At 38.2% G+C, this 23,580-nt stretch overlaps 1 protein-coding gene across 4 annotated transcripts in view; it reads right to left on the bottom strand.

Annotated features, from left to right (window-relative positions):
- The window catches only part of DLGAP1 (DLG associated protein 1), a 431,939-nt gene extending 414,953 nt beyond the window's left edge, over positions 1-16,986 (bottom strand). For 2 of the 4 annotated variants that reach the window (XM_036762199.1, XM_036762200.1), the window contains exon 1: positions 15,965-16,986. In XM_036762199.1, coding sequence (XP_036618094.1) covers positions 15,965-16,918 — 954 coding nt within the window. In that variant the 5' untranslated portion in view covers positions 16,919-16,986. Of the gene's footprint in view, positions 1-10,090; positions 10,214-10,557; positions 10,651-15,964 lie in introns of those variants that run through there. The other 2 variants (XM_036762201.1, XM_036762202.1) reach the window with 2 other exon arrangements.
- Between the last annotated feature and the right edge of the window lie 6,594 nt (positions 16,987-23,580).

Below are 23,580 nucleotides of genomic sequence, written 5' to 3'. Positions count from 1 at the left end.
GATTCACACATTCTCACAATTTCTTCTATTCTCCTTCTTTAGTAGTTCTTTCTCACTGGTTATAAACATGGTGAAATCTCCACAGTCCTAGAGAAAATCTTTCCTTGGTCTTCCTAGCTCATCTCGCTACAATGATCTCTCCAGCATTGTCAAGTTTTTCGAAAAATAAAATTTCTATACCTGATGCCTCTGCTTTCTTCTACACTTTTGCCTCAATATCTTCAAATCTGGCTTCTGTCCCTAGCACTCTGCTTAAGCTATTATCTTTCTTGTTCGCTTTGCAGCATTTGATGCTGCTGGAAACCATTTCCCATTTGGTATAGAGACTAATATTACATTCTTCTGGTTCTCCTCACATTTTTCTAACTAGTCCTAGTATGTGTCCTCTTCCCAGCCCTTTAACATGTGGTAAAGGGCAGGTTCCTCAAGACTCTGTCCTTGGCCTGCTTTTTTTTTTCTTGGCTACTGCTGTATTTCCACTTCTGACTTCTCCAATTCTGAGCTGTAGTCCTGAATTTCTACTTGGCTACTAGCCACCTCCAGTACCTCTACTGTTCTAAAACTGAACTTATTTATATCTCCCCCTCCCATCTTAAGTCTGCTCCTTTTTTATTTATCTATTTTTTTTAATTTATGGAATAAAAGAACTATTTCCATAACACAGCTCTTCCTTCTTCACTACTTGTTTGTAGTATCATCATTCTTCTCTATTTCCTATATTTAATACCTTGGTGTTATTTTTAAATCTTCTTTCTTTCCTTAATCTCTTGTATCTAATCAGTATAGCCAATTCTTCTGCTAAAACTTCTTTTGCATATTCTCTATTGCCACTGTCCACACTTTCACAACTAACCCCCTGGATTAGTGCAGTAACCTCAGAATAAGTCTTCCTTCTTCCACTCTCCCCCCTTTCACCAATTTATCTTTTATATTGAAGCCAGAAAGATATTTTCTGCTCAAAGATATTCAGTGGCTCCCTACTGTCCATAGAACAAAGTTCAAACCTTTGGAGATATCTTACTCTCCTATGCCCAATCCACAGTACTCTTTACCTCACCAAAGATCTTCTGTGCCCTCCTGCCCCTGCTACTGCTATTCCTTAGTCTAAACTGGTATCTTTCCTCTGCCTTTTGAATTTCTACCTGCCTTTTAAAGCCCAACTCAATACTACCTCTTTTATGGGGACCTTCCTGATCCCTCGGGCTAGTAATTCTCTTCATGCTTAGAAATGTAGCAGCAATTCTGAAACTTTCCAATCCACTTATATAATGCTTTGTATTATAACAATTTGTCTTTAGATCTTATCTTCTTACTAGTTTACATGGTAAACTCCATGAGGTCAGAGGACACTTTTGCGTCTATTCAATTTTTCCTCAAATGCATAGCAAACTGCTCTATATACAAAAGGAATTTAATAAATGTCTGCTGAATATATAAATGAGTTAAAAATGTCATGAAGAGGGACCACCAAATTCACTCACAAGAAGGTTGCATGATATAGTGCAAATTGGGTTGTACTATCAGTGAGAAGACTTGATTTCAAGTTTGAACCCTGCTCATATTTAGTCATAGGACTTTGGGCAAGTTTCTTCACCCTGGTGTGTCTTGGTTTCTTCCTCTAGGCAACAAGCATTTATTAAATGTTTACTATATACCTGGCAATGTGATCAGTGAGGGGGTTACAAAGAAAGGCAAAAATCTGTCCCATGTTCTAATAGCGGAGGCAACATAAAAAGAATTATATGCCAACAAGATATGTAAAGATAAATTGGAGATAATCACAGATGGAGGTCACTAGCATTAAGGCGGGGGGTGGGGCTTAGGAAAGGCTTCTTACGAAACATGTGATTTTAGTTAAGATTTGAAAGAAGCCAGGGAAGCCAGGATGCAGAGAGGAGGAAGGAGAGAATTCCAGACAGATAGTGAAAATGCTAGCAGTCAGTAGATAGAGTGCCGTTCTGCAAACAAGGAACAGTTAAAAAAAAGGCTCAAGGCGCTTTTGTAGAATACAAGGTTAAAGAGTAAAGTATAAGAAACCAGGAAAGGTAGGATAGGACCAGGTTATGAAGGGCTACAATGTAACAGGCTTAGACTACAGGGTGTTCCTAAAGTCTGGACACATAGGAAATGTGGAGTTATTACACATCGAGTTCATGTGAATCTTGCCAAGTGCATCAACAAATGATGCAAATCGTATTGAAGATGTTATTTGTTAATATTCCAATTAAATAAAATGTTGTTGAAAATTTCATTCATTTCATTTCTTGAAAATATGCATGTCTGCCTATGTGTCCAGACTTTAGGAACACCCTGTAAATGACCTTTAAAGACACAGTCGCCTTACTGGCACTTCCTCAAAAACGGTTACATTAGCAAAATTTGGATTAGAGGGATTAGCCCTTCTACTGGATTTTAAACTCTACCATTCTTAGGTAAAGATCTGAGAGATTTGGAAGAGGACCAGGTGCCGAAGAAAATGGCCTCAGTTGTTAACTAGCATTTGTTAAGATGCATAAACTGGGAAGAAGTAGCCAGATCAACATAGAGCATCTCATTAGGACTGCTAAGGAGCATTTGAAAATGCATATCTTTTGTTTTATGATTAAGAAATTGACACCTTAAATATTGCCATAATAACTAATGAACTAACTGTTCTCTTTGGCTGACGCTTTTCCCAGGTCTTCTTGGAAGTGCAACTCTTTCTATCAATTTTAATGAGTTTCTGATTTATTTTCATTTGTGGTGGTAAACATCAAAATGGTCCACAAACAGAAAAAAGACTGGGAAAATGGTTTTGTAAAAGGATAGCCTTTGAGTTTAGCCTATATTCTATGGTTATTCTCTACTAGCATGATAACTCTACTAACATGATAGCATGATAATAGGCAAAACTGTTCTACATTTCATTTCAGTTTATGTAGTCTTATGAGAATAATCCTACCAGGTTTCCAAGCATGGTGATTAATGAGTCAGCACTTATGGGTTCCAGAAATGAAAGGTATATTATCTTTTAGTTGTGCTTTCTGAAGGATGCTCATCTTTCAGAGCTGTGGAGCTGAAGCAATCCCTAGGTAACTTGATGTGCCCTTTAATAAAGGAGGTGTGGAAGGGTGGGTGAGATCCAGGGTGAAACAGGCCTGAAAAGCTTCTCACAAAACCAGAAACCCTACAGCTGTCCTCATTAATTAAGTGAGTCCTGTTGACTCAGCAAGACTTGCTTGAATGAGGCAGCTGTGTCCCCACAGAGCTAAGGTGTAAACCCCAAAGCAGGTATTGTCTGAGCAAACAGAGGTCTCGAAGAAGCTAGGGGAGCTTGTGTTCCCTCGGTTAATATTGAACCATAGGAAACCTGACCCAGTGATTCTTGGTTGTTAAAAGATCAATGGCTTTGTTATCTCTTCACCCACAGACAAAAGCTTTATTTTGTTTGTTCACAGACTCAAATAGCCTAAGCCTCTAGCTGCTTCTATTCAGAGGGAAGGCCATTTTTCATTACTGAAGCAATTTCTTTTCTCCTAACCCTGGTTTAAATGAAGACCAGACCTAGAAAAATAAATAACATATTATGCACTTCTACTTACAGGCTAAATAGATGATAATATTCTTTGGGATTTGTATAGCAACTATTCTCAAAAGAACTCAACACTTTTAAAATAAAATATGTTCCCTTCTTTCAATTCCTACCTTTTGTGATTAACATCACCTCCACCCCCAAGGGAAGTAAGTAAAATAATCATAGGTCCATATTATTGTCCCCATTTTGCCAATGGAGGAACTAAGGTAGTAAGCAATCTGGTAAGTTGACCCGAGTCACTGCTGAGTAAGGCAGCCATTTTTTCTGTTTGGCCATCTATGCTCCTCTTTACTAGATGATGCTATCATCTTAAGAAATTAAGACCTTAAATATCATAATTTCCTAGTCTATTTGGCCACTAAGGGGACATATTCTCTTAAACATGCAAACATAGACCACTGAAAGGTTATAATTACTTTCGCCACATTAATACGTATTTTTAGATAGATACTATATAGCATCTGTTTTCCAGAAGCATATTGACCTATCAGTCTTCTCACTCTTTGAAGACAGAGCAAGAACAACAAAAAGCAGATGGAGGGGCAACCCTGTTTCTTTAATCTGATGATTAAGAAAATCTTAGGTATAAATTGTTTAGCCCCAAGGCATCCATGGATAGATTTTAGGGGGACTGAATCTGAATGGGAAAAATGACATCTTTATTTTCCCTAACTTCTAACTAAAATTTAGCATTTTCTTTGATTAAGATTGTAGATGGCAAACATGATTCTGAGAGGGGGCCATAGGCTTAACCAGACTACCATTGGGGTCCATAGCACAAAAGAGGTTAAGAATCCCTGGGTCAGGGGCAGCTAGGTGGCATAGTGAGCACCAGACCTGAGGTTAGGAGGACCTCAGTTCAAAGTCGCCCTCAGACACTTGACACATTCACTAGCTGTGTGACCTTGGGCAAGTCACTTAACCCCAATTGCCCTGCCTTCCCCACTCCAAAAATTAAAAAAAAAAAGAATCCCTAGTCCAGGTCCAAAGTCACAGAGTGAGTTGGTGGTATAACTTGGAGGTAGAGGGAGAAGCGTGGAGGACCTAAATTTCTTTAATATCTAGTCTAGGATTATGACTCCTTTAGATGATCCAGTGGAATGACCATATTCCAACTTGCAGATTTGGGTCACTTGGAGGAAATAGTTTATAGTAGGGATCCCCAAGTTTTTCTTGCATTGAAGAGCTTTTGTGTTTTGGATTTTGAATGTGTGGGGTGGGTGAAAGTAGAAAGTCAATGTTGCTAGTATAGTTCTTGAGTACAGGAGCACTTAGGAGAAGGGGGTGGGGGTGGTAGTGACATCACTCTTAGTAATACATCTGTCTTGACTGGGAAAACAAGCTACTTGCTTTATAAGATCTTCAAAGGGAAACTCCCTTCTCCTCACACCCAACCCTCCCCATACTTTCACCTCAAGCCAATTGTTCAGGATACCTGAAATCCTACCGTTTGAAATGTGTCCCTTTGGGTTTTGAAGAGCTCTCCTCCCTCAATAAAATACAAGTACTCCATAAGAGAGGTTCTTAACATTTTTTTGTGTCATGGACCTCTTTGGCAGTCTGGTGAAGCCTATTTCTTCACAGAATATTGCTTTTAAATGCATGAAATAAAATACATAGGATTACAAAGAAAACAAATTTTATTGAAACAAAGATACATTTTTTACCCATTCACATTTAAGAACCCCTGGAATCTATATGCAGACCTCCTGAAATCCCATGGGCCCAAGTTAAGAACCTTTGTTAGGGGATTAATTTATCACATCCTCTCCAACAGTGGGAACAAACTGAAAGCTTAGTAAGGGAATGGGGGACAGGATAGCAGGAAGGGTGCATAGTAAAGATAAATTTTGAAGAAGTTTGGCGAAAAATTGTGACATCAGACTTCACCATTCTGCTTAGGAAAGGTCCTGAATTTGGTTTGGAGGCACTGGGGGTGGGTGATTAGATAGCACAATCCTAAGCGTATTTGTTCTGTTTTCTTTGTTTCCTTTTGAGGTTTGACTTCCTCACAATAAAACAGGTGGGAATTTAGGATTGATGGGAGGAGAACTGTGGAGTCATATTCATTTCATCCTTTTGTAAGTTTAAAATACCCTACAGTCATTTGTAGATCTGTATTTACAAATCACAGGTAATTATTTAGGGAGTGGAGTGTGTGTGTGTGTGTGTGTATGTGTGTGTGTGCCCATTTTAAGTCTTCAAAACCACAAGTATATTTAGATTTTAACTCTTTACCTCTATTCTCCTTTTCTCTTTCTGTGCCTGTGTCCCTCCACTCAAAGAAAAAAAAAGTATGATTTTTGATATATGATCATAGATTTAGAGTTGGAAGGAAATTTAGACGCCATCCTATCACTTTCATTTCACAGGTGGGAAACTGAGACTCGGAGAGGTTAAGTTACTTGCTAGTAAGTTTCTGAGGATGGATTTTAACCCATGTCTTCCTCTCTCCAAGTCTATCCATTGTACGATGTGCTTCTCCATTTTGTCTTATGACAACCTAAGAGTATGGTAAGAATACTTAAGCTAGTGTTTAAAAGAACTTTAATCTTTTTAAAAAATATTCTTATTTTTAAAAATTCATTCATTCATTTATTTTTAACATTCATTAAATTATTTTTAGTTCCAAATTCTTGTCCTCCTTTTAGTCACTCCCCCACTCGTTGAGAATGCATATTAATTATACATATGAAGCCATGCAAAACATATTTCCATATTAGTCACAAAAAGCAAGGAAAACAAAGTGAAAAAAGTATGCTTCAATCTACATTCAGAATTCATCAAAAGAACTTTAATTTTGAGAAGAAAGGCTGAGTAGTAGAAGAAGCCCATAAGTTCACTCCTGACTAGCTGTGTGACCTTGAGTAAGTCATATCACTTCCCTGGGCCTCTGTTTCCTCATCTGTAAAAGGAGGGAGTTGGACTACAATAGCTTAAAACCCCACTAAGATTATAGGAACACCCTGTATACACAACAGAAAGCAGCCAAAGGGGAAAAAAGGTGGTTATATGATTATATGTTAATAGTTGGCAGAGAAAGAAAAAAATCTAGTTGTATTAGAAGATTTCAAAAATATAAGTTCACTGGAACTCTTTGAACTTCATTAAGGCAAGTGGGCCATTTCTGTTAGCAACACTATTCTTCATCTATTTGGGCACTGAATATGACGTGTGTCTATTTTTTCATAAGCTAAACATCAAGGTCAGTCTTCTCACTTTGTAGTTACCCCTTCTCCATATACCCTGGGTATAGCCCATTTAAAGTGGGTGCTGTTTAATGAAATAGTGTTATAAAAGGACATATGTTATTAAAGTATAGGTGTGTGTCTATGCATATGTAACACACACATATAAGTATTATTGTTGTTTTTGTTCAGTTGATTGAATTGTGTTCTGCTCTTTGTGACCCCAGGGACCATACTGTCCATGGGATTTTCTTGGTAAACATACTGGAGTGGTTTGCCATGTCCTTCTCCAGTGCATTAAGGTCAATAGAGGTTAAATGATTTGCTGAGGGACCTATAGCTAGTAAGTATCTAAGGATGGATTTGAACTCAGATCTTCCTGACTTCCGGCCCAGCTCTCTATCCACTGAGCCACCTAGCTGACTCCTACATATATGTATATTCCATCTAAAATAAGAATGGCAACTATAGAGTTCATAGAATGCTACTTATGAGACCAGGTCTGTCCCAAATTAAGCTTGAATTTTGAAATATTCTAACTTGGGGGAACAAAATTTAAGTTCAATAGAATTTATGTTCCTTGAAGGTAGAGGGCTATATAATTTTTGTCTTTGTCCCAGTTCCCAGTGCAGTGCCTGGCATGTAGTAGGAGCTTAATAAATTCTTGTTGAATGAATAAAGATAGACAAAGAAAACACTGGAATAGAAGAATAATGCTACACCCGCAAAAAGTATTACTCTCCAAACTCGTTTTGTAATGAAATGGAACTGGGGTAGAGTTTCTTCTTGTACTTCAGTAAATGGAAAAATCCCATTTTCAGAGATACTCTCAGGAAAATGCCTATAATTAGAAGATCAGGGGACTCATAATAGTTCTTGTCTTGGTCCCAAGTGCTTTCTTTAAGAAGGAACAGAATAAAAATGAGTAAAAACAAGGAATGTGTCAAAGGTAACAGAAAAACAATGTCTTTGAGTTGGTGACATACCTCTCAGCTTTCCTCCTCTCTCTCCCATTACCCCCTCCTCCCAATTTCTTATTCTTTTTCCCTTTTAACTTTGGAAAATATACTCTTTCCTCAGTTTGGCAGATGAAGAAGAGAAGATGGGAGTGGGGAGGGGAAGAGAAGTTAGTTATATCCTTACTGAATAGTAACTGTGCATAAGAAACAGTATATGACATTTAGATAAAAGATACAATATTTCTGTCTATAACTTTAGACAAGACACATGTATAATAAGATATATCTATGTGTGTGTCAGTTAAAAAAATAAGGCCACCAACATTTCCCTCTTTGCCATATTGGGCTCTAAGTGTCCAAATACTTGGGACAGAATCTTCTGGTGGAGAGAAGTTGGGAAGGAGGAATGTTAGATGAGGCAAAATGTCACTGATAATGCAAATAAATAAGCCCAATTTATACACATTCTTTCTCAGGAGAAGGAAACATTTGTGTCTGAAAACCTTTCAGACCTATGATACAAGTCACAATAAAATCAGTCACAAAATTAAATCTTCTCTAGCTCATTGGTAACCTTGGATTGACTGAAATAAATATTTCTCGTTAAATCTTTAGCATATTGATTTGGTGATTTGTGGTACCAGTGAGAGTGCCAAGTGGATGACTTAGTATGACAATCATGAATCTCAGACTTTTCAGGCTGACAAAAATCATCATCTACACAAATCATAAGTAACAGGTTTTTGTAACACCTGCCATTCATCACTGGCTATTAAGAAAAGTTGCTTCTTACTCCTAACAACCTGGTCACAATGTCATGAAAAAATTAATGCTTTTGCAGAAGAAAAACCAGCCTAGCCATATTGCATGTCTTTGTCCTTGCTTATCAGGGGATTTCCAAAGCACTGTGCACATTAAAAAAACAAACAAAGTAAAAGCAAATGTGTTCTATGTTTTCCCATGTTACCTCTCATTTAAATATGATGTAAAATATAGCATAAGACACAACAGTTATCTTTTTTCTACAATTGACAAAAACTGTATTATCAGGGGACAATCAAAGAGAAAAACAACTCCTGCTACCACAATATATGTATCTTATACTAAGGGCTAATATTACCCTATTGATCTACATTCATTATCAGATTGGAGCCCCAAAGAAATCACCTATAACATATTGCATACAGAAAACTTCTGGCTTTGGTTTATCCTAGTTTCTTTTCAACTTGGCTAAAATGTATTTAGGATACTGGATTTGGAGATCAACAATAATGAATTCTTACATTAATTCTTCCAAAGAGGTCTTTCCCACATACTTTTGATCTTCGAGTTATTTGAGCCTTTCAGAATCCCTGGTTTCCCATAGGATTTAGCTATTATTGTAAGAAAAAATGTAGACCATGTATGGACAGGACCTTGGACAGGGCTAACACACTGAGAATCCTCAAATTTCATTCACTGAGTACTGACTTCATATTCAAACCCAGTTCATAACAAGTAAGCTTTCTTTTTTTTATTAAGTGGGGAAGAAGGAAAGGATGTCTCTATCAAGATCATTATAGAAAGGTCCCAGGGAATAGTCCACATAAACCAAAGAACAAATATATCCAAGAACCAGAACATTCACTTCTATAAAGGCGATTTAAGAGTAGAAAAGAATATTTACTAATTCAGCCAAAGGCTTTGGGGAAAGAGCAGCAGAGAAACATCATTTTAGTCAAAGTCATTATCAGAACTGTTCAACACTTGAATTTCCCAGTAAGTAGCTTCTAACACAATTAGTCCAATTCAAATTGCCCTAAAATGAGGTGTGTATGTGTGGTGGCAGGGGATTAGGAAGACGGAGAGAGAATAACTGGGCAAAGATCAGAATTTCCTACAATAGGATACTTTTAAAATAGCTATAATTTATACTTGCAGTGAAAACAAAATTTGTGGTTCATGTTTGCAATAAAAAATTCTTCAGCAACCTTTTATGATGCCTTATTTAAGGAGGCAAAAAAAATTAATCCAGAAAAGAACACTTTTCCAGGATATTTAATCATATATAGAATAGTAAGCATTAAGCTTCCTGCCCTGGAAAGCTGGCTGGTCTTGCTTCTATTCCCTAGCACAGATAATGTTCTCTAATGACACTTTACTAGCTCATCTGTGTCAATTAAATATTATCTAAAAGTCCCTGTGGAGATACTGATTTAAAACTATCTGATGTTCCAACTTGTTTTCTTACCGTCTATACACACATTAAGTTGCTAGCTACTTTAGCCTGACTAGCCCATTAGTTTTAGCAGAAACAAAAATGAAAAAGACAATACCTGCAACAACACATTAACACAAAATACAAAGGAACAGAAGAGTTTAGCCCAGACCTGGTCATTCCTTCCATTTCTTGAAACGTGAACACAAACCGAAGAGACCCACTCAGCCTTAAAAAGGTCGATCATTTTCCTCTCTTAAAATTTCATCTCTAACAGAGTGCTTTCTCTCCTTCTGTCTCCTTGCTTGCTTTCTCTTTCCCCCTCTCTCTCCCTTTCCCCTCCTCTCTCTACTTCTACCGGAGAGCATTTGTTTTTCTTTCCTGCTTCTGCTGTGGATGAACGCAAACTCCACGATTTGAGGTGATTTTTTTTAAAGACTAACAGTTGGGAATCTAAAATCTTGCTATTCTGAATGGCTTCATATGCCAGTTGCTAGAAACACAGTGCTTACATAAAGAGTCATGAAGAGACAAGAGTCCTGCAATTGTTAAGCAAAAAGCTAATATCTTAAAAAAAACCATCCTTTTCTCCTTTGGTCCTATTTCTATTTACCTTTAGACTCCACAATTAGCACTTACCCTGAGATGTGCCATAAATGCTCTATTCCAAATGTATAAAAGCCAACCACATCTCATCTGAGAATTAAACAGTTTTAATGTCTTCAAATCCATGTCCCTGCTCCAGCCCCTGACAGAGACAGTCACTGGCAGCAGTACAACAATTCTGAACACCAGACATCTGATTCTTGACATTTAAAAATAACAATATTGGTAAAAAAGAGGAGCCTTTTTTAAATTAACTGCAAACAGCTTGTGAGTGAGGACATATTGCCAATTGTATGTGTTAATCAGAACATGTGATGATTTCAACCTTGCAATATTGGGCTTCTGAATTGATGCCATGGAAGAACCATAATACCTATGGAACTGATCAGTTTCCTGTATAGTCACAGTAACAACATTATGCAATTGGTTTACTAGAAGTTTATCTAGCAATTGTATAAAAGAATAAATCCTGGCAAGTCAGATAAAAATCTAATAGTTCTTTTATTGGTCCGAGAGAGTTCATATCAGTATTTATGTGTGTATATCTTATAGATAGACAGCTTGGTCCCAACTAGTGTGAATAATGAATCCCCCGAAGTGGTTGCATGTATTTAAATTCATACTTTTCAAAGTTATAATTACGTAAAATTTTGGTTCTAGCCCAATGGAAAAATGAAGTGCAAATTCGAATAATTCAACCACTTTATGGGATTCATTATTTGTACTGTGGGATCCAGGCATATGCATATAAAAAATAAAGCAGAAAGAGAAAATTAACAAATTTATACATTATTTATATGCTTTAGTTATATGTATTTGTTTTAATGACAAAAGCTAAATATTAGTTCTTTTAAATAGTGCTCTATAGAGATTTGTCCACATTGCATTGTTGTGTTTATCTTCCTAGTGTAAAATGTAAAACTTGTAAAAAAAAAGATGCTTGTGAAATCTCAACCTGGTCTCAGCTAATGATAATAGTTAACATTTATAGACCACTTTAAGATTTGCAAAGGGCTTTATATATGTGAGTAAAGTGAGAGACTTGGAGTCAGGAAGATTTGTTCAGCACTAGATGTGTGGTCCTGGTCAAGTCACTAAATCTCTCTAAGCCTATAACTTGGGAGAACTGCTACACCGCCCCCCCAAAAGAAAACAAAACAAGAAAAGAACCCTGTTTCAGAGGATTGTTGTGAGGACCCACAAAGATGATGAATGTATAGTGTTTTGTACACTTTAAAAGCACTATTAGTCTATCAAGTCAATAAGCATTTATTAATTTCCTACTATGGGTCAGGCATTGTGCTAGGTTGTGAGTACACAAGTAGAAAGAATGAAATAAAGTCTACTAGAATGTCAGTTATTATTATTATTATTATTGACTCACAACTCTATGATGTAAGAATATGTGGGTATTTGTGAACCAGTGAAAAGTAGTTTGACTAGTACAGCCTCAGCCTCCCACAGGATGCATATATGCTAAGGCTAATTAAACCAGAGATTGGGTATTGTGTTCCTCTCCCCCATTCCTTCCCCTAACCTCTTACTGGAGGGCACAGTTAGAATTAAGTTCTCTGCGTCTCTACCCCTCATTCCTCCCTTATTTTAGGCACGTCAGGAAATATCCTCATTCCACTGGTCCTGACTATACTACTATCTTCCGCTATTGATGATAGGGCAGTCTCCTGTTGATGCCAACTGGCTCTTTGCCTAAATCTCTATATGTATTTTGGCCCTGTGGGGCTCTGAATCTTTGACCAGAGTGCAGAATTTGTTTCAAGATTCCACATCTAGCACCACCCCGCTCTGTCCCACCCTTGGCCAAAGGCAATGGAGGCCACGTGCCAAGATTGCTTCCTGTTGGCATCCACTCCACCTCACTTTGTGATGAGTAATTATTTCTTTTTAAACTGCTATCTCTGTGTGGTGCTGGTACTCTTCGTGTGAACAATCCTGCATTATAGTATTATTTCTATTTTACAGATGAGTAAACTGAGGGGCTCAGAAAAGTTAAATGACTTTTTTTGGGCTAAACAGCTGGTAAGTATCAGAGGCTAGATTTAAACCCAGATAGCTTGCTTGGCTGCAGGGCCAGGCTATTTTCATTACACTACACTGCCTCTCTAATTAATAATGATTGGTAATAATTGGCAATCCATATAGTACATATTAACTAAAGCAAACTAAAGCAGGAAACTTTTCTATATAGCCTTTCAATACTGTGGGGCTGGGTATTAGAATGGAATCAATGCATGAAGATTGGTGGCTTTGGGTTAAAACACCCTTATATATGCCTTGAAATGTCATAGACAGAGCCAGAGATTATCATTGTACCTTTGGGAGAATTCCCCAGGGGGTGCTAGATTTCCTTCCTTCCTTGTAGTGGAAAGCTATTGCTTTCACTGAGGAGAACTCTCACTTTTCTCCTTACCAGATAAACACATAGAGCTCAGGAATCCATTCTTCAACCTTTTGATTGGAGAATAACACAAAAGAGCTGCTACAAATCACTTAATTTCCATTTATTTCACTTAAAAGCCTACCACATCCTTATAGCATCACCTAAAATTCTGAAATGTGTAACTAATCAAAATGTTGCTTGCAATTTGATTCCATCAAGAATTATGAAGGTGGGACAGAATTACAGTGTGTATTTCTTTCTTTCTTTTTTTTTTTTTTGCAAATGGGTGTTTTTACTCCCCATTCAAGCTTGGTTGCTCCCCAAGATGGAATTTGATTATTAAAATGTTTAATGTCTTTCAACAATTTCAGATTTTTTTATACATGCATATACATATATATGTCATGCTTAAATGAAGGCAAAAATTTGAAAATGGAAAGTGGAAACTGGAAAAGTTTTGAAAATTTCAAATCTTCATGAGGTTTTTAAAAATAGCACTGAAATACAGAATCTTATACTTACTCAAATTTCAGAGACCTTCTCATTTTTAGTAGTCCTCCATTTATGTACAAACATTTCCCCCAAAGCTGTATCTCCTCCTAATCCCCCACCCCAAGATATTTTCATTCTAAAGTAAAAGAAGGGGAGAGGGAGAAGGGTACATGAAATTATGGAGGTATAAACCTATCTCTAAACATAGAACTCAAATCCACTTCCAATGTTTCATTATCCTAATAGACTTTTTTCATCTATCCTTTCACTCATTTACTAAAGCATAGATACTGATCCCAAGTCACACAGCAGCCATTGGTAAAATTATTTGTTATTTATACATCTTAATGTTTCTACCATCCTGTCAAAAATTCTTGTCTAGATCACTAACTTCAGGGATGAGGCTAACTTAGGTTCTTAACAGAATTCTATAAGGGAAGAATCTGATATCATATTTAATGGTTGTCTTTATGTTACACAGAGTGATTTGTAACAACTGTTCTGGCCACCTTATTAGGCCAACTAGGTACTGCCAGAAGAGGGACCCTTCCCCCTTGCCTTTCCATCACCACCATTCCCTCCAGATGCCATGTCTTGGGGTAGGAGTGTGGGGGTAGGGATGGGAATATTTAAATGGGCACTCACATTACTTGGATGAAATGAAAGTCAACGACTACAATTGTTCTAATGAGGTGGAAGATCTCTAGACCTTACCATTTACCCTGTCCTGATGCTACACCTTTCCTACCCTTAGGAACTACCATCTTACCTGATGATACAACCCAGGGGTGGAGAACCTGCAACCGTGAGGCTACATGTGACCCTCTAGGTCCTCAAGTGCTGCCCTTTGACTGAATCCAAACTTCACAAAACAAATTGCCTTAATAAAAGGATTTGTTCTGTAAAACTTGGACTTAGTCAAAAGGCTGCACCCAAAGATATAATATTATAACCCAAGGACCCTTGAGCCTTGACATGTGTATCTCAGCTTCACATTTAAAACTTTCAGATCACTTTGTTTGCCATGCAACTATATTTTGTTATGTGAATTGTCTCTTCCAATTAGTGAGCTCCTTTAGAACAGACACTGTCTTGCCTTTTCTATTTGTATACCCAGCACTTTGCACATAGTTAAGTGGTTAATAAATGCTTCATTGGTTCACTGATCTTTGTCACTTCCTCTGAACTTCACAAAGATAGCTTGTAATGTTTTCATGACTTGACCCTGAGGTACTGCTGACTGCCCCTCTCCATGACCTTTCTCTGGGGCATTTACTCTTGGCTATCATGGAAGCTTTCCTAAGCAGAGATGGTACCTGCAGGTGGGCCATGATTTCAAAGCAGAAAAGAGCAGTCAGGAAGAACTCCACAAAAAGGCACATTTTTCTGGCTTTTCCTTTCACAATAGGAGTGTGAAGAAGGGAGAGAGGAATATATAAAAGAAGCATAAAAATGAAGCAAATGCAAAGGCTAGCCATATGGAGGGACAAGCCTGTGGCAAATCCCAGTCTGCATGTACGCAAGTATATGCACATTCTCCATGCACTCCTGTCTTCCTTTCTCCATACTCAAACGTATGAAATTTGTTAAAAATAAACAACAAGGATATTAAGGAAGGGAAAAGCAGCAGGAGACCTTCCTTGGGTCCTGGTTGGGAAGGTACGATATGCCTTCAATGCCTGTGTGTGATTTGTATACTGACATTTATATATACTTGCTTTTATTGTGTTTTATTTTATTGATACTGCCTCCTTTGAGCTGGGCCATGTTGAATGTCTGTGGCTGTGATTGTCTGGTCTCTGTGCACTAGCAAGTCCTCCCACTTAAGCCAGGATCATAGAATTATAGCATTAAAGCTGGAGGGGACCGCAGGGCTCATCTAGTCCAAACTCCTCATTGTAGATGGAGACTTCTAAAATGTCAGAGAAGCTGAGATGGAGCCTGAGTTCAAACCCTGGACCTTTAAACCCCAATCTCATGTTCTTTCCATTGTGCTGTTTTCCCCCAGGTTAGGAATGGTTGTCTCATTCAGTATGGCTCTGATAAATATAGAGCTACCAAAAGAGCACCCCCAAACCTAACAGTTCTCTCCAGAGTTTTACTGCACATAGCTCTCATTGAATTTCAAAGTGCCAAATCTTGCATTAACAAAAGGCAGATTTCAGACTTTTTTTCCTTCCCAACTCTATCCCATAACTTTTAGGAAAGGAGGAAAGCAAAGTATTAATAATGACATCTTGCATTTATATGGACTAATACTTTTCAGAATTCACTAACTTTTTTATCTCTTTGTATCTTCATAACTACTGCGACAGAAAGATGAGCTATATTTTTCTAATTTGACCTCATGAGGAAACTAAGACACATAGATGTTAAGTAATATTCCCTGGGTCACAGAATTAGTTAACAACAGAGCCAAGAATAGAATCTATTTCTCCCCACTTAGCCCCATGTTCTTTCCACTATTATACTTCAGCAATATCGAAGACAGAGGCACTACCATAATTAAATTAGCATTTCTAAATAGCAGCCATTCCACAAAGATTCTACCTGAAGATATTGGCAGGATCGTTCCTGTTGACAGGTTTCTGACTTCACCAAGGCCTGGTCCACATTAACTGAAGCTTTCTGGTAAACTTCACGGGCCCTGCTCACTGTCAGGGTTGAGGACCAGGCACTCTTCTTCAGGAGCGGGGCATCCAGATTGACAGGAAGGTTTGCACAGGTAGAACACTTGACATCATTATTACTCCTGGAGGCCTTGACTGCATGTTCATTGATTGTATTGTAGGCCTCCATGAAATATTGTGAGGCAGAGCGGTCTGGGCACCGGCCCATAGTCATCACTGCTGATGGGGCATGATAGAGGCAGACATCACCATCCAAGTTGTCATCAGAGCTCCACCAACCTGAGGCATTTGAACGGGCTTTGGGTTCAGGCCGTCTTTCTTTGCTCTTGCTTCTCTTGCCGTACCTCATTGTCTGTGTGTCATCTGGGCTGGCTTTGCCTCCATTGATGCTGCCCTTGGATGGTCCCTCCAGAGAATGAGACTTGGTAAAAAGCTTCTGGACAGAGTGGACCAGGTGACGAATCCTTCCAGGGCTGTCACTACGGTGCTCCACAGCAGTTCTCTTGTACTGCAAGGTGTGGTAACCGTCTCTGTTGAGGGGGAGCTGCCTTTCAAATTGGTCCAGGAGGTTGGGAGGAAGGCGATTTGCCTTGTTAGCTAGGGTGCGGGGAACCAGTGCACATTCCTCCTTCAACTCTTGCTGGGAGTTGTAATGCCTCCTAGGGAAGGTGCTGCTAGCCAGGGGGTCATTGAAGGGGACCACACACTCAGCTTGGAAGGAATTCCTTTGAGTGTAGTAAGGGTGGTCAGCAGGGTGAGGCTCCACTGGGCTTAACAAGTATGGCTTCCTGTCCGCATGATGGGATAGAGAGTCACAGGCAGAATCACAGGTCACTCCGTGATGGTGACTACGGCTGCTGGATAATCCTTTCATTGCTGAGGCTAAGCGACCGCCAATGTCATCTATACCACGCGGCTGTGTTCCAGACAGGTCTCTGGGAAAGGCCTGGAAAAACAAAGAACAAGACTGATGAACTATTTAAACTGTTCTTAGTAAACAGCCATTTCCTATCTTCAATGTACTTTCGGTATCTTGAATCTCTCATGGTAATTATTGTCTAATGGTGATAATCATAGCTCATATTCATATAGTATTTTGGGACTTGCAAAGCATTTTGCCGACTTTATCTCATTTGATAAATGTAGAACAAAGACACATTTCTTTCCATCAAGTCCTGGCTGTAACTTTAATTCTCTGCTAAGAAAGTCTTTAACCTTTAAGCAGGTAAGAATTGACTGAAACTTTTGATGGAGATCATAGGTGTGGAGATTATTAGTCTTTGAAAGCCTGTAGTGGTCACAAAGAGTCAGACATGACTGAGAATAACTTAACAACAACAAACAACAACAACAGGATTGTCATATTACTTACAAGTGATGTGGGTGAATTCCTTCCTCCCCCAACTACTTTTTATCACTAAGGATATCATGATCTGGCTCCAGCCTTACTTTAGGGTATTATGGTAAATTACTTCTCTTCACTTACTCTACGTTCTATTCGGACTGGTCTGCTCATTGTTTCCCATACACAACATTCCATTTTTTTTGGTCTCTGTACCTTTTCACAGACTTCCCTTCTCCCACTCCTCCAGCCCTGAAATGAATTTCCTCCTGACCTCCTCTGTGTCTTAGGATTCCTAGCTCTGTTCAAAGTTCATTGTAAGTATCTTCTCCTATAGGAAATCTATCCTGATTACTTCTAGTGTGTCCTTCCTAAGAATTATTTTATATGTAATTTATATCTATCTATCTATCTATCTATCTATCTATCTATCTATCTATCCATCTATCCATCTTTCTATCATCTAATCTACCTTCCTATCTGATGTTTGTTCCAATAAAATTTACACTACTTGAGAGTATGTATTGTTTCATTTTTGTCTTTGAATTTCCAGTGCCTAGCAGAGTGTCTATCAATACTTAATGTATTGATCCATTACACACATATATACATACACACAGTGCAGTCAGTGCTTAATAAATGCTTGTTGAAATAAATTGATCTCTCTTTTTGACATCTGCTTAGGAGAGAAGATACTTTAATATAAATGAAGTCAATATACTATACTTGCCTAGGAAGGACAGAATATTGCCACCATGGTCCTTTAGGCTTCCATGATCACAGCTATAGGTATACTTTATCTTATATTATACATGATGATGGAAGAAAGAAAACGTTAATGGGATGCTAAATTAAATCCGTAGATAATCCACAGATATGATTTCAGATTCAGTGAATCAAGAACTTCCTTTCACTAAACCTTTTCAATAGCTTAGGAGGAACAAAAGCTAAATTGGCTCATTTGAATTAGACATCCTCTCCTTCTCTTCCTGCCCTTTGAGCTAAGGAGCTGTGCTCAAATGGTAGTAGAAATACAGGTAGTGCAGAGAAGGAATCATAGAAGACACGGATAATCCAAGAATAGTAATTAATAATAATAATAATAGCTAATATTTGTATAGCATTTTAAGGTTTGCGAAGCATCTTATATATGTTTTGTCATTTGTTCCTCACAACTCTGTGGGTTAGGTATTATTATCTCCACTTTACAAGAGAGAAAACAGACTTAATGACTTGCCCAAAGTTATATAACTAGTAAATATCTGAAGCAAGATTTGAACTCAGGTCTTCTTGAATCCAAGTCCAGTGTTCTACCTACCCTGCTACCCAGCTGCCTGAATAATTAAACTTTACAAAATGGAAAAAAAAACCAAACCAAAAAAACTTCATGGAAATATTGTTATACAATTCACACCTGCCTTTTCAATACTCTAACAAGGCACAGTTGGTATTTAAATATGACCCAATTCATATTTTCTTTGACTCTTAAACAAACTATGTGTCCTTTAGTAGCTGACAGAGTTCCAATGGATTGCTTGGCTTGTCATGCTTCTATAGCAGCTTCCTACAATCCAAACAATTTTTTCTTTCAGATGTCTTGAAAAGCTAACAAGACTTTCCAAAATACCACAGATGCCATTTTGTGGTATTCAAAGGAGAGGAGATCAATGGTTTAATCAAATAAGGGCTTAGCCTAAAGCAGAAGGACAGTGGAGGGAGGTTGAGTCTTGTCAACTACACAGGACATCCAGGATTTGAAAGCCTCATAGGATGTTTTAAGCTTTGCCAATGTTTTTGTAACTGCATCCTTTCTCTCTGATGGTGAAATTATGTCCTGGGAGAAGTAAGAAATTTGAGTACTTGGGGTTGCTGCTGGGCTGTGGAAAGTACACCGGATTTGGAGATGGAAGAACTGGGATCACATTTCAGCTCTTTTACTTGTTACCTGTGTGACCTTGGGCAAGTCAAAGAACCTTCCTGGGCATCAGTTTCTTATAAAATGAGAGGATCTCTAAAGTTTCCTCAAATTTTAAATTACTATAATTTAGTTAGCTCACAAAACAAATGTTTTTCCCCCAAATGAGTATTCATATAAGGTCCTTGGCAACAAGAAATAGTCCTGGAGTAGGGATGAGTTCTGCTGGTTCCTTCCCTCCATAACGGCCTTGTATGCACTTTGTCTACATTTAGGGTGTGTGTGTGTAATATATGTATATATGCATATGTGTATGCATGTATATGTACATGTGTGTGTATACATACATATACACATATATATACATATACACATATATGTGTGTGTATATCTATCTATCTATCTATCTATTTATCTATCTATCTATCTATCTATCTATCTATCTATCTATCTATCTATCTGTGTACTGCTATCTCCCCTATTTGAAGGTAAGCTCTTTAAGGGCAGGGAATGTTTCATTTTAGTCTTTGTGCTCTCAGTGCTTAGATCGGTACGTCCAAATACAAGAGATGGACTGAAGGCAAGTGTGTTGATTCAATTTAATGAACTTACATTAGGGGCCTATTATAGTCAGGAATCTGCTCTTGGCACTGCGGATACAAAGACAAAACCAAAACAAGACAGTACCAGTCTTCAAAGAGCTTACATTCTATTAGAAGAATAGAACATCCACAGTGTTCCAAACTGTCTCATCTCTCTTCAAGCCTCCTACGGCATACTCCACCATCACTCTCTTAAGTAAGAAAACCTTAACAGAGAAAACTGAGGTCATTTACTAAAAGCTCTCCTTTCTCCGTTCTTTTTCATATCACATTACCCAGACATCTTCTTCCAATATCTCCTCTCCAGTGTCAAGATAAGAGATGATTCTTCCCTTTGCCAAGGTCAATATTTCATGTACCCTTGATCCCATCTCTTCTTGTTATCTTTAGCAATTTGCCTCCACAATTACCTCCACTCTCTTTTTTACCTTCAGTCTCTCCTGATCTACATATTGGCTGCTTCCTTGCTATGTACAAACATTCCAACATCTCACTGATCTAAAAAGAATTTTCATTTGGCCCTTCCATTCCTACTAGCCATTATTCTATATTTCTCCCTTTTTTGGGTAAAGTTCTTGAGAGAGTAGGTATCTCTACTTCCTGTTTTCTCACTCTTTTCTAAGCCCTCTGCCATCTGGCTTCTAATCTCTTCATTCAGATGAAACTCTTCAAAGTTACCAATGATCTCTTAATTGCCAAATCAGATGGCCTTTTTTCAGTCCTCACCCTTTTGATTTCTCTTCCATAGCTGGTGCTGCTGCTCACCTTCACACCCTTGATACTCACCCTTCACTAGATATTTCACTAGCTTTTCATGACACAGCTCTCTCCTGACTCTCCTCTTATTCACCTCATATCTTCTTCTTAGTCTTCTTTGCTGGATATTTGTCTATGTCACACTCACTAAACACAGGTGCCCCCTCAAGCTATTTTGAGACTTCTCTTTTTCCTCTCAATTGGTGATTTCATCAGTGAAATGGATTCAATTATAATTTCTATGCTGATATATCTGCATCTATATATCTGTATCTATAGATAAATCCTATATACCTATATATACACCCTCCTGGGTTCTAGTCCTAAAATACCAGATGTCTTTTAGAAATCTTGAACCAGATGTCCTGTAGGCATCTCAGACTCAACCTGTCCAAAAAACCCCTCATTATTTGCATTCTTTCCACTCCCCCCACAGCTCCCACCCTAATCCTCTCTTCTTTCCTACTACCCTATTACCACTGATGGCACCCCCACCTCTCAGTAATTCAGGCTCATTATCTTGGTGCTTTCTTCTTCTTCTCTAGAAATATAAAGTTATAAATTGTAAAATTATAAATAAATATAAAATTATAAAATGTGTAGTCTAATCCTATTTATTTAATTTTTTAAAAAGCCCTTTCCATGACTGTGAAACAGCTTCTTCAAGACCTATTTTCCCAGAAAACTATTCTTAAAGCTAGAATGTACATTAGAATACACTCTTCACTCTCACCCCAAATTCTACTCTATTGCCAAATCTTGTTTCTACAGCATCTGTCATGTAAGTCTTTTTTCTGTTCACACAGCCACCACTATAGTTCATGCCCTCATCACTTCTGTAAAGTGATTTTTGGGTAAAATGTAAGTGTACTTATGTTACTCCATTGGTCAAGAAACCTCAGTGGCTCCCTATTACCTCTAAGATTAAGTATAACCTCCTCTAATGTTCTCTGCAATGTGATTCCTTTCTCCCTTTCCAGTTTTTTTATACCTCAATTCCCACCGTGTACCTATATGATCCTGTTAGACTACACTGGCCTACTTCCTCCTCTGGTTTTGTACCTTTGTTCTGGATTCTTCCCATTCCTGGAAAACTCTCTCTTCACAGTTTTATTTCTCAGTTTCCCTCATGTCTTTCAAGGCTTGGCTGAAATTCTGCCTTCTACATGTGGCCTTTCCAGGCCCCCCAGGTTGCTAGTGGCTTCCTCTATGAGATTAGTTTCCAGATACTCTGAATACAGGGTGTCCTCAAAGTTTTATTGCAGTTTTAACTGCACTATCTTGTATGTACCTGGTTAGCTACATTTTGACTCCCCTGTGCCTCCCACCCTTACCCCCACCTCAATCCCAACCCATTAGAATGTGAGTATCCTGAGTTAAGGGACTGGTTTTTTTCTTCTTTTTTATATCCCAGAGCTTTACATAGTACCTTACATAGTAAGTTCTTAATAAATACATGTTGACAGTTACAGATAAGAATACTACAAGGAAAATTGGGAATGGAAGGAGTACTAAGAACTGGAGGGATCAGGAAAGGCTTCATGGAAGTTTAACTTTAGTTGTACCTGGAAGGAAGACAAAGATTCTGAGAAGGGAAGATGAACAGGTTGTCTGAGGACACAGAGGAGGAAGATGCGGTATTGAGTTTGGGGGAATTGTTAGCAGTATAACTTGTGAAGGGGAACAGTATGAAATAAGGTGAGAATGGTGAGCCAGAAGACCTTAAATAGAATTAGAAGATCTTAAATACCAGACTGAGGAATTTAATTTTATTCTAATAATATTTATATATATATATATATATATAAATAATAATATTTATTCTATCACTATGCGATGGTGAGCCCTTGCAATTCAATGTATATGTATTAGGGGCCTACTATAATCAGGTAACATAGACGAGAAACATAGTGGTGAGACTGGGACCCTAGGACAACTATTTTAAAAACTGTTGTCATTGTTCAGTCATTTTCAGTCATGTACAACTCTCCATGACCCCATTTGGGGTTTTCTTGGCAGAAATACTGAAGTGGTTTGCCATTTCCTTCTCCAACTCATCTTACAGATGAGGAAACTGAGGTAAACAAGGTTAAGTAACTTGTCCAGGGTCACACAACTAGTAAGTGTCTGAGGCCTGATTTGAACTCAACAAGATGAGTCTTCTGGAGGAAGGCTAGGAGCTCTATCCGCTGTGCCACCTAGGTGGAAGCTGTAGGGAGGATATATGGGAGAAGAGAGATATTGGAAGTAGGTATGTCAGTTAGGAAGCTCCCATAGGAAAAAAACTGTGATAAAGGCCTAAACTAGGGTGAGATCTTTGTGAGTAGAAAGAAGAGATAGACACAGGAGATGTTACAGGAGGAGAATTGACAAGATTTGGCAATTGATAGCATACGGGGGAAGGAGTTGAAGTAGAGGGAATAATAACATATAACTTCAAGATGATGAACTTGGGTGACTAAGAGAATAGTGGTATCCACAATGGGACAAATGGGGGAAACTTCCAGATAGGAAAGCTGGAGGAAGAGAAGGTTTGGGGAGGAAAGATAAGTTTCATTTTTGGCATGTTGAATTTGAGATGTCCATGGGATATCTGGCAGGCTGTATAATGTGGGGGTGAAGTTCTGCAAAGAGATTATGATTGAATGTAAAGATTGTCAGTTGCATAGAATTATACTTGAACTCATTGTAGCTGATGAGATTACAGAGAGGGGAGAGAGAACAGCTAAGAGATGGGACTGAACAGAGACATGGAGACAACCACATTAAAGGAGGGAATTGATAATGATCAGTTAAGGAGACAGAGAAAGAGTAGTCAGACAGGTAAGAGAAGCAGGAGAGAGTAGTGACATGGAAGCTAAGGGAAGAGTGTCCAAGAGAAAGGGTGTGGTTAAAAGTGTCAAAAATTTGTGGTCAAAAGG

This window comes from Trichosurus vulpecula, chromosome 1 (genome assembly GCF_011100635.1).
Source record: "Trichosurus vulpecula isolate mTriVul1 chromosome 1, mTriVul1.pri, whole genome shotgun sequence".
NCBI classification, from domain to species: domain Eukaryota; kingdom Metazoa; phylum Chordata; class Mammalia; order Diprotodontia; family Phalangeridae; genus Trichosurus; species Trichosurus vulpecula.
This window is presented reverse-complemented; position numbering and strand designations above follow the sequence as displayed.